At 43.1% G+C, this 14,180-nt stretch overlaps 1 protein-coding gene across 1 annotated transcript in view; it reads left to right on the top strand.

Annotated features, from left to right (window-relative positions):
* Positions 1–240: 240 nt before the first annotated feature.
* Positions 241–14,180, top strand: part of COL17A1 (collagen, type XVII, alpha 1) — a gene marked incomplete at its 5' end in the record, with an annotated part of 33,988 nt that continues 20,048 nt past the window's right edge. Inside the window, 17 exons of the mRNA XM_009070384.1 lie at positions 241–378; positions 735–782; positions 1,715–1,750; positions 3,322–3,369; positions 3,745–3,888; positions 5,095–5,238; positions 5,966–6,037; positions 6,992–7,063; positions 7,424–7,489; positions 9,379–9,540; positions 9,885–9,974; positions 10,114–10,158; positions 10,728–10,877; positions 11,341–11,556; positions 12,141–12,179; positions 13,148–13,174; positions 13,671–13,698. Of these exons, the coding sequence (XP_009068632.1) occupies positions 241–378; positions 735–782; positions 1,715–1,750; positions 3,322–3,369; positions 3,745–3,888; positions 5,095–5,238; positions 5,966–6,037; positions 6,992–7,063; positions 7,424–7,489; positions 9,379–9,540; positions 9,885–9,974; positions 10,114–10,158; positions 10,728–10,877; positions 11,341–11,556; positions 12,141–12,179; positions 13,148–13,174; positions 13,671–13,698 (1,525 nt within the window). The remainder of the gene's footprint in view (positions 379–734; positions 783–1,714; positions 1,751–3,321; positions 3,370–3,744; positions 3,889–5,094; positions 5,239–5,965; positions 6,038–6,991; positions 7,064–7,423; positions 7,490–9,378; positions 9,541–9,884; positions 9,975–10,113; positions 10,159–10,727; positions 10,878–11,340; positions 11,557–12,140; positions 12,180–13,147; positions 13,175–13,670; positions 13,699–14,180) is intronic.

Raw genomic sequence — 14,180 nt, 5'->3', positions numbered from 1 at the left:
ATGTATGTATCATTGACAAGATTTATTTTGAAACCAGAAAGATAACAAATACTCTTCTCTGCACTAAATGCTGAGAACAGCCAAAGTTAGACCATGTTGTTCTTGTCCATTTCTAGTTGTGAGATACCAATGCAAATTTGTCCAGCTCAGAAGCTGGACAACATGAAGCTCCCAGGGTATCCAGAGTGTACAGCCAGAGCATAACTTCAATTCTCTGGGGGCATTTTGTTTTAACTATAGGTGGAAGTGGTAGACTGAATTCAACATCATCATCCTCTGGCTACAGACAAGCTCAGTCTCCCAGCTCTACTCTCACCAAATCACCTGGCTCAACATTTGAAAGAAAAACCTATGTCAACCGCCATGCAACATATGAAGGTAACACAGAAAATGCCATAGAAAGGAGGCATCGTGTAGTGCACTCTGAGGTCATATTAATGCAGAATTATCTCCAATATCACAAGAATCCCACTGTGGTTTTGCTAGGAAATAACCCATCAGGGCACATTTTAGTGATTAAGTCCTATTTATAGTAGTGCTCATTCCTAAAAGGAGGCGTGGCATATATTTGCTGAAAGACACTGGTAGATCTTTCATGTAATCCTGAATATTCCTTATTTTTAATGGAAGTGTTTGCTGCCTGCTGGGATCAGACATTTGCCAAGAAAATATGTTTTGAAAGCTTTTAATGATCTTAGGCAAAGTATTAATGAGCATCTTTCTGTTCTTTGCAGGGAGCTCCAGTGCCAACTCTTCTCCTGAGTTTCCCAGAAAAGATGTTGGTATGTTCATTTTAGAGCTGTTCCTCTGAATATTATGGCAAGGTCTTGTGAGTTGGTGACTATGGTGACTTTTTGCATGTTGCTGTGTCTTGCTCTACGTATTCTACCTCTGTACTGGGCAGTCAGTGCAGCCCCATGAGTTCAGAGGAGTTATTTGGGATTTACATTTACAGCTGACAGCTAGATCTCTAGCTGATGCAAATTTAAATGGAGGGTGCATTTCTGGTACTGCATATCTGGTACTCTCAGCTGCTTTTGTGATGCACCCGATATGACATAGGACATGGACAAGAGAACACAGACAAGGGATACTTCATAGCATTCCCTCCACCCCCAGCCCCACCATAGAACAGCTGCAAGCAAGAAGGTCCAAACTCACTGTTTTGAGCCATTGCTGGATATACTTTTTCAATAGCTCTTTTCTAGACTTCAGCAAGTTTATATGGAAACTTGAACTGGCTATCCAGTAACATATTTACACTGTACATTGTCAGCAGGTATGAGCTTGACTTGCCTGAACTCTGAGCTGATTTCACTCAGTGTAGATAGTGAAACATTATGATCAGGCCATCTTTCTGGCTCAGAGAGGAGGCAAGGTTTCACAGCATCCAGTATTGGTCAGTGGGGTAAACAGGCCTACTAGCTTGCTTTTGGCTGTTTGAAATGGGAGATCATCATCTGTGAACAAGTTATGTGTACAAAAAAACCAGCTGGTTCAGAAATGCTAAAGGTGCTACTCTACTGATTCTGTAAGATACCTTATGGTCTAAAGGGGACCTGGTAAAAACTCTATAGGTTCAATTCCCCTAGCTGTGCTCCAAGAAATGTTACTGTCTGAATCTGAGCAGTCTGAGCAAGATCAACATGTTGATTTTCAGAGATGTCACAGGCAGTAAAGATTAATACTGCTTTTCTCTCATTGCTGTTCACAGCATCTGCCTCCACGAGAGGAAGAAGCCAAAGTCGAGGTGAGCGATACTGTTCTTTGAGAAGCCTTTTTTTCCTTCAGTATAACTCAGGTGTATTAAATGGACCTGTTCTTTGGCTGGAGTCTACCAGTTTACGTGTAGAGCAGTCAGAGGAAGTATGTGGATTTACACCACTGCAGAACTGAACCATTTCTCTATAAGCAGTTGTTTAAACAATCTTGGTGTAAAAATTGACTCTAGTGAAGGTCATGGTGGTTTGGACTGTGTCAGAAAGGAAGGGAGGATCTACTTGAGAATATGGACATCTGGTGGCATAGGACATAGTCTTCCATCTTGTCTGTTCACCACCATAAACTTAGTCGATTGGTGCTCTGGGATCCTCCTCTGACATATTTACAGTAATTGCATTCATGTTTCTCCTACTGCAATCTGTCTTGCAAACCACGAGGCCATACCCTGAAATGATCTCATGCTGGTAGAAAGGAGATAGTGAGGAAATTGTGGACTTGCTGTGGTCTGTGTATCCAGCTCACTGTAAAGCTCCGCATTGTTTAAATTATTCAGCTCTTCTAACAATTTAACAGTGTTGGGGAAAGAAGGATTATGTTGGCCTGTAAGAGTGTGCTATCTGTTCCCAGTTGCTTGAAGAGGGAACTATAATGTCACTTTATCCAAGTTAATTTTAGCAGTGGATATAAATCAAAATGTGTCCTTGCACACTCCTCCTGGAGAGTGCCACATTTCCCAATTATTCTGCCTCAGATCATCATAGTCTCCTCTAGCACACTACATGCTTGAGCTCCCAGCAGAACTAGGCTATACATAATAAAGCAGATGCCAGGGAATCAGCTCCAGCTTCTCACACTACTTCAGAAAATAATTCCAGTCCATCAACTTCTCCACATATATGCCAAGATAGTGTTGCTTTTATACTGCATGCACTGTCAGATTTCATCTTGAGGAGGATGTATCACATGTCCTAGCTGGCCACTTTGCTTGTGGGAAGCAAGCTTAAAGGCCTGCCCCAACCAAATCACATTACCTTTGTAGTCTCTTGTTATGGACAGTAAAGGTCAGCAATAACACTGAGTACCTGGTGAGAATGTTGGCTTAAAACTGGTCTAGTTATATTCAGTAAGCCAAAAGAGAAGTCAGCACATGGTAAGAGATTAAACCATACAGCGGTGTGAATTTTACCCAAGAAGCAGTAAGGAATTTGTGTATTTGGTAAGTTTCTTTTGACTATGTGGTTGTTTGTTTAGAAGGATAAAAAAAATATTCGTGGTGAGTGGGAATATCAGTGTGATTGAGGACTGCATAATTAGGCTTTCTGTATGTCTGACCATAACAGCACTATTCAACAGTGGCTCTCAATGAGTGAAATACAGCTCTCTGGACTTTAAAGTAATTAATGTGGCCCCAAAACAGAAAGTCTCCCAAATCAATTTACAATCAATTCACATGGGCCATGAGTACTGCTCAGATCAAGCAGCAAGATGGAATATAGATAGCAAGAAGGAAGGAATTCACTTCAGCCTAAAGATTCATTCCCAGCCCAGGGCATAAGTGTGTCTCACTCCACATTCATGATGTGATTTTTATCTTCCCAGAGAGTGAAATACGAGTCCGACTGCAGAGTGCATCTCCCTCTGGCAGATGTAAGTGCCGTGGCTTTTTTCTCCAGGGATATCAGGGATAAGACAGAGGGTCTTGCTGCTAGGGATATGTCTGTGGTGTCTCTGGGACCAAATCCTGTTAAGAACATTCATTTGTCTCCCCTTTCTGAACAAGGAAGCATGCCATGGGGTAGGTGGTGGGCTTGCAAAAATGTAATGGTTTTTAGTCACAGAAACAAGGCTCTAATAGAACTTAGTCCCCGAAACGAACATCTGACGTTATTAAGTGTCATCTCCAGAAAGTAACAACTTCATAGACTCACAGGTAAATTCCATTGAACGGCTTAGCCAGAACAAGATTACAGATCATACAGACAATGGCTTTTGGGTGACTCTGGACACTTGCCTTCCTTTCAGGGACAGAGTTGGATGATGTGAAACGTTTGCTGAAAGGAAGTCGATCAGCCAGCTGCAGCCCGACCCGATCACCATCCAGTACACTGCCCATACCAAAAAAGGCTGTGGTGGAGACGAAGATGGTTACTGAGAGCTCTCAATCAGGTACTTGGTGGTTAGCAACGTTGCTGTCCTTCCAAATGGTATTTATCTTAAAATACTCTGTTGTTAACAACATCCAAGTAAAAATACATGTTCTGCCTCAGACAGTGGTGGCAATACCAAAAAAAAATCAACATGCTGAAAGACTGTCCATATGTTGCCATAACAGGATCCATCTTGGGTAGCTTTCTGGTGACTTGTCTAATTTCCATAAAAATAAGCCCGTTCCTGCTGCCACCAGCTTTATTTCAGTATTTGTGGCAGAGACAAGAGCTCTAAGTAAACATGTCTGAGAGTGAGCTGATCTCTTATCTCCAAGTGAGATGGAGATAGCACTGAAGACAACATTTGGTCAAGTGTTTGATTTATTGTCCTCACAACTTGATAATAACTCATCAGGAACTGTAGTGACAGGACAAAGGAGAATGGCTTCAAACTGAAACACAGTAGGTTTAGATTAGATGTTAGGGAGAAATGCTTTACTGTGAGTGTGGTGAGACACTGGAACAGGTTGCTCAGAGAAGTGGTGGTTGCCCCATCCCTGGCAGTGTTCAAGGCCAGGTTGAATGAGGCTTTGAGCAACCTGGTCTAGTGGCAGAGGGATTTAAACTATATGGTCATTAAGATCTCTTCCAACCCAAACGTTTCTATGATTCTATGACTGAAGTGGTACTAAAAGTACTGCAACAATCTTCTGTTATTTATAAGCCTCACCACAAGACCTGAGGCAGTGGTATTCACATTCACTCCACTACCTTCCACTGGTATCAAAGTACAAGCAATACCTTTTATCTCATGCCTGCCTCAAATCCCGTCTAAAACTGAGAATTTTAGTGAAACCAATCAGACACACATGTGGAAAGCAAGTCATTCATCCCATGGCCCAGGATGATTTATTGATGGAATGGCAGACTGAAGTGTTTTACTCTGATATCACAGCATCTACAAGCAGTGAAATCTCTTCAAGGTGTTTCGTGAATGATCATGCTATCAGTTCTATCTCTATCCCTTTAAAATTTGAGTGGGCTGTAATCAGCTGACATCTGAGATCAGTTATACCTTGTTAACCTGGAGTCACTGTGTTGCCTCCACAAGGGCCAATTGAAACTGAAGGCAGGTGAAGCTTTTTGCCATATAAACCTGTAATGCGTGGTAAGCCACAAGCCTGGTCTCATTGGAAACCACTTCTGTTTGTCTGGTTTTTCACAGTGTCAGGAACATATGACACAACCATACTGAATACTGCCCTCCCTTCATACATGTGGTCCTCCACGCTGCCTGCTGGGTCTTCCCTTGGTGGATACCATAACAGCTCTTCCTTGCTTAATGCCATGTCCCACTCTACAGGATCAGGTATGTTCTCTGGACTGCTCTGGTTTGAAGGATGTAACTCCATCCCAAAACTGGGTCAAAATCAGTGGGGTTTTTTTCTGCACAGCAAGAACTAAAATGATGGAAGAATTGAGATGGCAGGAGATATGCTTGAATTTTATCAGGTTTTGTGTAATTTGGTTCTTCTGCTTCTGCACTGACTGTATTTGAAAATTCTTCTTCATGAGGATCTATTGTCCTGACTGTCTGACTGCCACTAAACTTTGATGATAGCTTTATCAGGGAGGTCAAGCTCACATCCCTATAAAAATTAGTTTTATGCCCTAATTAACATTGGATTATCCTGGCCCATTGCAAGAATGACTCATACACTAAAAAGCAATCAGTGAGTGTTGAGTGTGCTTAGACCTGGTAAGGCCCACTTGTAAATGCCAGGGATGCTGCTTTTCCCAGCTGCAGAGAAAAACCACAGGAAGCTTTATGATGGCATATTATTAAAAGCTTTGCTTTCTCTCACTGTCACATGATTGCAACTTGTCGGAGGTAGGGTTTTCCCCCCTTTGTCAGTTCAGTAAAAGTGGTTTGGTGTCACAATTGTCAAGATTTTCCCTCTGTGCCATTATTGTACGTTTTCACTAATTGCATTTCCAAGTTGACTCTTAATTTCTGTGACTATGCCACTGACTTTTTGGGGTGCTGGATTGCTGATTTCAGAGAAGTAATAACATTTCACTTTCTCTTTTTGCAGTTTTTGGTGTTCCAAATAACCTAGCTCCCAGCAATCATACTCTGAATGCAGGCCTGAGCTCTTCCTCTACAGGTCAGATTTTCCTTTTCTTCCCTCACACTTTCACAGCAGCACATTCCTGGCAGACATGTACAGTGAAATAATACCTATATCCCAGTTTCTCCTGTTCCTCATGTCAGTGTCAGCAGCTTGTCTCCCAGTTACTTACTTAGGGTGTATTTATTCTGAGTTGGCCCAGTCTACCTGGTATTAGCTCCTGTCTGTTTTTGTCTGGGAAGCAGGGAAAACTAGAGTTTTTCAAGGAGAATAATTTGTCTTTTGAAAGACACCTGTGATGGCAGACTCCTTCTTCCCTAGAACAACTCAGGATAATGCTCATGTGTCCTGATCCATAAAGGCTCACTGTTCTCTTTGCTTCACCTGGCTCATGGCTCATGGCTTCTGGGAGTCTCCCTACAATATTACTAAACCACTTCTCTTCCTTTCACAGTCACACACACTACTGCAGAGCACAGGGTCTCTGACTGGGCCTGCCAAGAGAGCAGGGTGTATGAGAGCAGTTTGGACACTGCTCTTCTATTGCCACACTGATTCTGACACCAGAGGTGTCACCTTCCAGGCTGTTTGCTTCACTCAGGACAGCACTTTGACACATACTGTGTGCAGTTTTCTCCTGAAATTTCCCTTAGTCAGTCCAAGCCAGTTTGATGACTTTTCCTTTTTTTCCCAGCTGCCCCACCTGCAGCCATGAGAGTGGCTTTGCAATGTAACTTGAGATGTTTTCAGGTGGTCACCTTTATTGTCCTAGGCCACCAATAACAACACAGGAAAATGATCTAAGGAAATAAACATTCTGTAAGGAAGATTTTTGAACAGAAATGCTTAGGCCTGTGGTGCCTCCATATAGCAGGTGGAATTTGTTGGGAGAGGTTATCATTATTATCACTGGCTTTGTTTCGGTTTTAGGAGAATACCACCTGCACTACAGGACTCCAATAACCTCCATTGCAATGTTTTTCTTTGCAGTGTTTGGAGTTCAAAACAACCTGTCTCCAAGCTCTACAAGCATGACCCACAATGCTACTGCAGCCTCAGCAGGTCAGCAACAAATTAAGCCTAGAGAAAGTGTGAGGGTCACCAATGTGTGCTGCCTTCTCCCACCTTTTCTATAGTGATTAGAAGGTTCATATGGGCAGGGGCTCCCTCATTACCATCTTCTTGTGTGTGACAGTGTGGTGTGAAGGGATATTGAAGAACATTTCCTCTGCTTTGCATGTGCAGGAACAGCTCCCAGTGCCTATGCACTAGAGATTTGCTTGCTGGGGAAGCCCTTGGTTGTTTGAGTTGTTTTAGGTATGCTGAGTGAGAAAAGGTTTTTGAAATGGCTTACAGCCCAAGGTTGGTGTGTGTAGATCCTTTGTTATCCTTCATCTGTCATTCTCAATTTCTTCATTGCAGCATATGGGATGAAGAACACTTCTCAGAGCAACACCACAGCACATACTGGTGTGTCAGCCTCGGCGGGTGAGTGTGTCACTCAGAGTTGTTTAGGTATGGCCTTTGTCATGGTTTAACCACAGCCAGCAGCCAAGAACCACACAGCCACTCACACACCATCTTGTTGATGGAGGAGAGAATCAGAAGGGTAAAAGCTAGAAAAGCTCATGGGTTGAGATAAAAACAGTTTAACAGAGAAAGCAAAAGACACACACACAGAAGCAAAGCAAAACAAGGAATTAATTCACTGCTCCCCACAGACAGGAGGTGTTCAGACATCTCCAGGAGAGCAGGGCCTATCACGTGAAACAGTTACTTGGAAAGGCAAAAGACATCACTCCAGATGTCCCCCCTTCCTTCTTCTTCCTGCCACCTTATATACTGAGCATGATGTCCTATGGTATGGAATATCCCTTTGGTCAGTTTGGGTCACCTGTCCCAACTGTGTCTCCTCCCAAGCTCCCAGGCACCCCCAACTGCCTTGCTAGTGTGGCTGTGCAGAAAGCAGTAGAGGCCTTGGCTCTATGTAAACAACTGCTCAGCAACAACAAAGACATCTCTGTATTATCAACCCTGTATTCTGCACAAATCCTAAACATAGCCCCATACTAGGCACTGTGAAGAAAGGTAACTCCACTGCAGCCCAAACCAGCACAGCCTTGTGCAAGCATATCATGAGTTAGAGTTTCAGCTAGCTGAGTGACACTCAGGTGCATAACTTGTCACTAGCCAAGTCTCCTACCAGTACCTTTCTGAAGAAAAAACAGGTGGATCAGAAGCTAAGAATGAGCAAATGAGCTGGTCTGTTTCAGATCTCCTCCACTCTGTGGTAATTTGGATTATTTAATTGCAGTTATTTCTGCTCAGCAGGCAGGAGCTGGATAGAAAAACACACGTGTGAAATTGTACTTCATCTGATGCTAAAAAACATTAGCAAGGTTGTTCTTAAACATCATTTTGCTGTAGTATCAACTTCAGCCACTCAAAAATGAAGGAATTGACTTATGCATAATCAGATTTTTTTTAATGAGGAAGCTGAGGTCTTTCTATTGCCATTTGTCCTTGAACAGTTGGGATTCATCCTTTCCAGCTCTTTTCTACAACTCTAGGAGTTACAAATTACTCCTTTTTTTGTTGTTGTTGTTGTTGTAAGGAAAGCCAAGTTTGTTTTGTCATCCAAGGACTCTTAAAGATGAGGCTTAAAAATAGATGTAAATACCACGGAAGTTATGATAACATTTCTAATAAAGGTTTACTCCAAGTTTCTGCTAGAGTAATGGAACAATATCATTCTGGTTATCTCAGTTTTCAGTGTTGTGCCAATTCTGTACAAACTCACATTTGCCCACCATTCCAGGCATACTTGGTAATGCCTAATGGCACAAAGATTTCCACAATGATTGTTTTGAACCTTGTTTGGCCTCTGCCAAACCTCAGTAAAGTGCAGTTCAATGTCTCATAACCCTGCTGGCTCCCAAGGATATGGAGTGCTTTGTGCTTGACAGAGTAGCTTGACAGTGCTTGACAGACTCCTCAGCTCAAGCTGTGCTGGCTCTGCTGACCCTGAATGTCTCTCCCAGACTGAGTTTCTGTGATTCTGTAGTAAGTGTGTTTGAGAAGCAAAGAGGTCATTGAGCAAATCACTTCTATATGTGATTAAATTCCAGATGTTCTTCATTTCTGGTAGCAGTTGCTCCCCTGCTAGTGAAATACACATCTCTAAAGAAATCTAATAACATGCACAGTTCTCAGCTTCAGTGACCAGTGTGTCTCTTACAGGGTGATTTTAAGTAGTGGCAACCCCAATCACAATGTGACTACCTATTTTAATGAACGAAAGTGGTGTGGCTTGTAGCTTTGGACTCAGTGGCCCACACTCATCCCTTCTTCTTTGCCATCTTTTACCAATATTCCAGGGGGAACTGTTTTGAGCTCCCAGGGAGATGACGTTCTGCGCAAAGACTGCAAGTTCCTGCTGCTGGAAAAGGAGAATGCCCCAGCAAAGGAGATGGAGCTCTTGGTCATGACAAAGGATGGTGGCAAAGTCTTTAATGCCTCTACCACTGGGCTTAACGGAGGTAACTTCCCTTCTTCAGGACGTGTGGATACTCTGATGGCACAGGATTGGAGACTGAACATAGAGGAAGTTCAGAGTTAGGGAACAAAAAGCTCTGGCAGGCAGTTAGCCTTTAACCATGCCAGCTGCAATCTGGGCCTGGTTTTTGCATTTGAAGCTCCAGAGTGTGCCTTGGGCTATTTCACAAAGCTCTAGAGCTTTGAAAGCAAAACAAAACTAGATCTGGTTTAAACAGGCAGAGCTATTGTGTCTTACCAATAAAAATATGCCTTCCAGCAATGAAAGAAGATAGGCCTGGTTGAACTTCTGGTGTAATGTTTTCAATTATATTCGGTCCCCATTCAGGATCCTTTGTAGAAGACACTTTGAAGAAAGACAAGCAGGGATTTTCCTCCTCTTATGCTACAGATACTGGCCTAAAATCAGATGCAAATGGTATGAGTTTGTTCCTGTGGAAATGCAATAGAACTTTCTCCTTCTGACTCCATTACTACCTTTCCCTTTCAAGCCCATTCTCTAAATGGAATCATGCACAGAAAGACTGGTAAAACCTTTTTTACTGTTGTTAATACAGGAGGGCTGAAATCCATGCCAAAAAGGGACAAAGAAACTTATGCAGGTAAGTGATGCAACTTTCATTGCAAGAAGCACCAAAGCACAATATACAAAAAAAGCACTTGTTCTTGAGTGACATGAGTGATCCCTGTGCAATGACATCAGAGGGAGGGAATGTTCAGGAGGCTACTGGAGAAATTGGTACCAGTGATTTGATTGTAGATGAGTGGGCAGTTGGGGTATTTTTTATTGCTAGTAAAAAATCAGGTAGCTGAAAGTACAGCTGCATCCTGCTACCAGGGAAGAGAGGGTTCAGACAGACCATGCTGGCTGTTGTTGAGCTATGGCTTAAACCTGCACAAAACAATGACACCTAGGAGATCATGTTTTTCAGCTATTATTTTAAAATGCACTGAATGTTGTCACCTGTTGGAATTCTCTTTGGTAGTGCTGTTCCCAGCTTCCACAGGGACTAGAATTACACCTGCCATGTGCAGAGAGTGATGTAAGGATTTTTCTCCATAGCCCTTTGTGCAATGGATCAGACCTTGGTGTCCTTATTGTAAAGAAATTCGAAATGCTGAAATCAAGGAATTCTTCATTAACCAGGACACTGCCCCTTCCCCCTTCCAGAAATACGAAGTGGTGATGCAGGAGGTGCAATGGGATCAGCACCATCCTGGTGTCCCTGCAGTTCCTGCTGTAGCTGGTGGAAATGGCTCCTGGGATTGCTTCTGGCCTGGTTGTTTCTCCTTGGATTGCTTTTTGGACTCATTGCTCTGGGTACGAAATAACTGAGGAACAAAGTGTTGAATATGATAGAAGGACAGAGGGTGGGAGCTGGCAAAGTGGCCAAACACTAGAGATACCAAGCCAGAGAACTAGAGGAGAGCACATTCAGCTTGATGGTGACTGCCACTATGATACTGCAAATGGACACAAAGAATGAATCAGGAATATAAACTTTTGATGAGGGGTTTTATAGTTTCAGGGTGAGCAGGATAGGAAAGCTCCTGAGATCTGAGGTCTTACTGCTCGGAGACTAACAGACTCCAGAGCTGTCATTTAAATTCCAGGTATCCCTGCTAGGAAAAAAACCAAAAAACAATGCAAAGAAGAATCCTGCAAAACTCAGTGGCCATAGCTATCTGACACAGTGTTCCCAAGTCCCTGCTGATAGCAGTAGGTGTTTCTGGCAGGCATGTCCCTGGCAGCATGTTCCTAGCATTTCACTTTAATCTTCCAGCGGAAGAAGTGAGAAAGCTGAAATCTCGTATGGAAAACCTGGAAAAAATCAATGATGACTTCCTGGCAATTAACCAAGGGAATCCAAAAATAGAAAAGTATGTTTCAAGACTAGGCTTTCTTCATAGTACCTCACCTTCTTCAACCTTCCCACATCAAAATGAAGAGTCAATCTGGTTGATGGTGAAGAGCAGACTGAACAAGGAAATGGAGCAAGGTGAGCAGAGTCAATATTTATGATGCTGCATGAGACCAAATTATTTCAAGGGGAGAGGGAGGATTTGCTTGCCCATAGGCCTAATGATCAGAACTTCTAGAGTACGTGGAGTCTATCAAAAATAGTGCCCTCACCTGATCTCAGAGACAGACTGTGCTGGAGCTCAGGGTGCTGCCACTAATACTGATGTTGCATCCCTTAAAGACAGCAAAACAGGGAGAAGGAAGGAGGTTGTGGACATGCCACCCTGGGCCAGGATGTATCATGCTTGCTGTAGCAAGTGAGTTTTCCAATTGGAAAGATCTATAGAGAAAAATGAACCCACATGTTATTTCTCATGCTACTTTTGTTAACAAGGGAAAGGTGATTTACTTCTGCAAGGAGGTTAACAACAGAGGAGCCTACATTCTCCCAGCCTCAGAATTTCATGGATATGTGAAAACAAATCTACTGAGGAAACTCAAAAAGCTGTACTGTGCTGCCTGTAGCCTCAAAATCCAAATAGGTGGATTCTTGTACATGAAAATAGTAACTACTCTGTTGTATAATGCACTCTGTAACAGCCTCTTTGTTTCCTGTTACAGGCTACTTCCGAGGGGAGAGAGGAGAACCTGGTGCAAAAGGTACAGTCATATAATCCTTCTCTTCCCATGTTCTATTCCTTGGCTCTAGCAATGCACAAGTGTGGGGTGGATAATGCCACAATGGGTAATTGGCAGTGAGAAAGATGAAGATGGTTTATACTTGAACAAAAAGAATCACGGAATCATTTACGTTGAAAAAGACCTTTAAGATCATGGAGTGCAACACTGCCAAGTCCACCACTAAACCATGTTCCTAAGTGCCACATCTACATGTCTTTTAAATACCTTCAGGGACAGTGACTCAACCACTTCCCTGGGCAGCCTCTTCCAATGCTCCTTAACTCTTTTGGTGAAGAAGTTTTTCCTAATATCCAATCTAAATCTCCCCTGGTGCAGCTTGAGGCCATTTCTTCTTGTCCTATCACTTGTTACTTGGGAGAAGAGACCAACCCCTACCTTGCTACAACCTCCTTTCAGGGAGTTGTAGAGAGTGATAAGGTCCCCACTGTGACTCCTTTTCTCCAGGTTAAAAACCCCCAGCTCTCTCAGCCACTCCTCATAGCACTTGTGCTCCAACCCCTTCACCAGCCCCCATTGCCCTTTTCTGGACTCACTCCAGCACCTCAATTTCCCTCTTCTAGTGTGGGGCCCAGAACTGGACACAGCACTTGAGATGCAGCCTGACCTGTGCCGAGCACAGGGCAACAATCACTGCCCTGGTCCTGCTAGACTGAAGTTTGCCATGTAAACTGTAGAGGCCCTGATCCCATGCAGAACATTACAGGAGGCCAAATCTTGCATTGTGCCAGTGTGAAAGGCCAGTCATGATTGCCACTAGTGGGATGGGGCTGATCCTGCACTATTCAAGTGTGGAGTGTCCTGTTTACCCATAACTCCTTCATGTTTCATTGAAGGTGGGAAAGCAGCTAGAAAACCAAAATGAACCAGGATTCATAGGAGATATCTCCAGGATGTCTCCTGATTCAATTTTTTTCCTCTTTTCTCAGGTGACATGGGAATGCAAGGTCCCAAAGGTGAGTCTAGAGTTACCTGCTTTTTCAGGTAGATTGGCACCCTACCATGGGGCCTGGGTAGCAAATGGATTTTTGTTACTCCAGAAGTTAGAGAAGCTGACCTTAGCTATCTACTAGTTACATGTTAGTTTAGATATTGTTGTAATGGTTGGGGTTTTTTCTCTTCCTTCTGGGCAAAGAAAATTTTAGAGTTCATAGTAGAAGAGATAACAGATCTCACTTTCAGTCTGAAAACTTCTTTCACCTGGATGAAAGTCATTCCTGAAGCCAGGCTCTATCTGGTCTAATCACAGACTGCCTCAGAGGATTTTGCATGGTGTGAATGATTCAATTCTTTGCATAAACACAAGAGAGAAAATGTGGCATTGCTGGAGATAGTAGAACTTGTAACCTTGCCAGGAACATAAACTCTTTTTTAAGGAGGGTGTGGGTCAGCCAAAGTGACAAACAGGGAAGACCTATTTCCCACTGATTGTCTATTTCTTTCTCTCTACAGGAGACCGAGGACTTCCTGGTGTCCCAGGTGGGCTGTAGTACAATTTCCCTTTGAGGGAGAACATTTAGTGACATTACTGTATGCTAGAACAAGTTTTGCTCTGTGAACCTAGCTCAGGGTGGTTCTCTAAAAAGTCAATATTTAGCATAGACTAAGTCACTTGATTAATACCTTGGTGCTGAGCTACAGACACAGCTCAGAGACTTGGTTACAAGCAAGGCCTTGGCCAGACTTCCACTTAGTTGAACATGCTGAATTTGCAGTTGTGAAGGTCCCAGTCTACCACTGAAAGAGTCCCACAGCTGCATAAGTACTTGGCCCAACTTCCTTTCTGTGTGTTGTGTTCTTCTAAAGAGATCCCTGTTCAAATACCCACATTCTGTGCACACCCTGTTCATACCCTGTTCAAGTGCCCATATTCTTTACCCTAGCTAATTAATCCTTCCAGGCTTCAGATTCCCCTAATTTTTGTGTTATTCTTTCATGGTACACAGTCAAGAATTCTGAATG

The sequence above is a fragment of the Acanthisitta chloris genome, unplaced genomic scaffold (assembly GCF_000695815.1).
Source record: "Acanthisitta chloris isolate BGI_N310 unplaced genomic scaffold, ASM69581v1 scaffold1552, whole genome shotgun sequence".
In the NCBI taxonomy this organism is placed as follows: Eukaryota; Metazoa; Chordata; class Aves; order Passeriformes; family Acanthisittidae; genus Acanthisitta; species Acanthisitta chloris.
The sequence above is the reverse complement of the archived record's forward strand: the minus strand, read 5'-3'. Positions and strand labels throughout refer to the sequence as shown.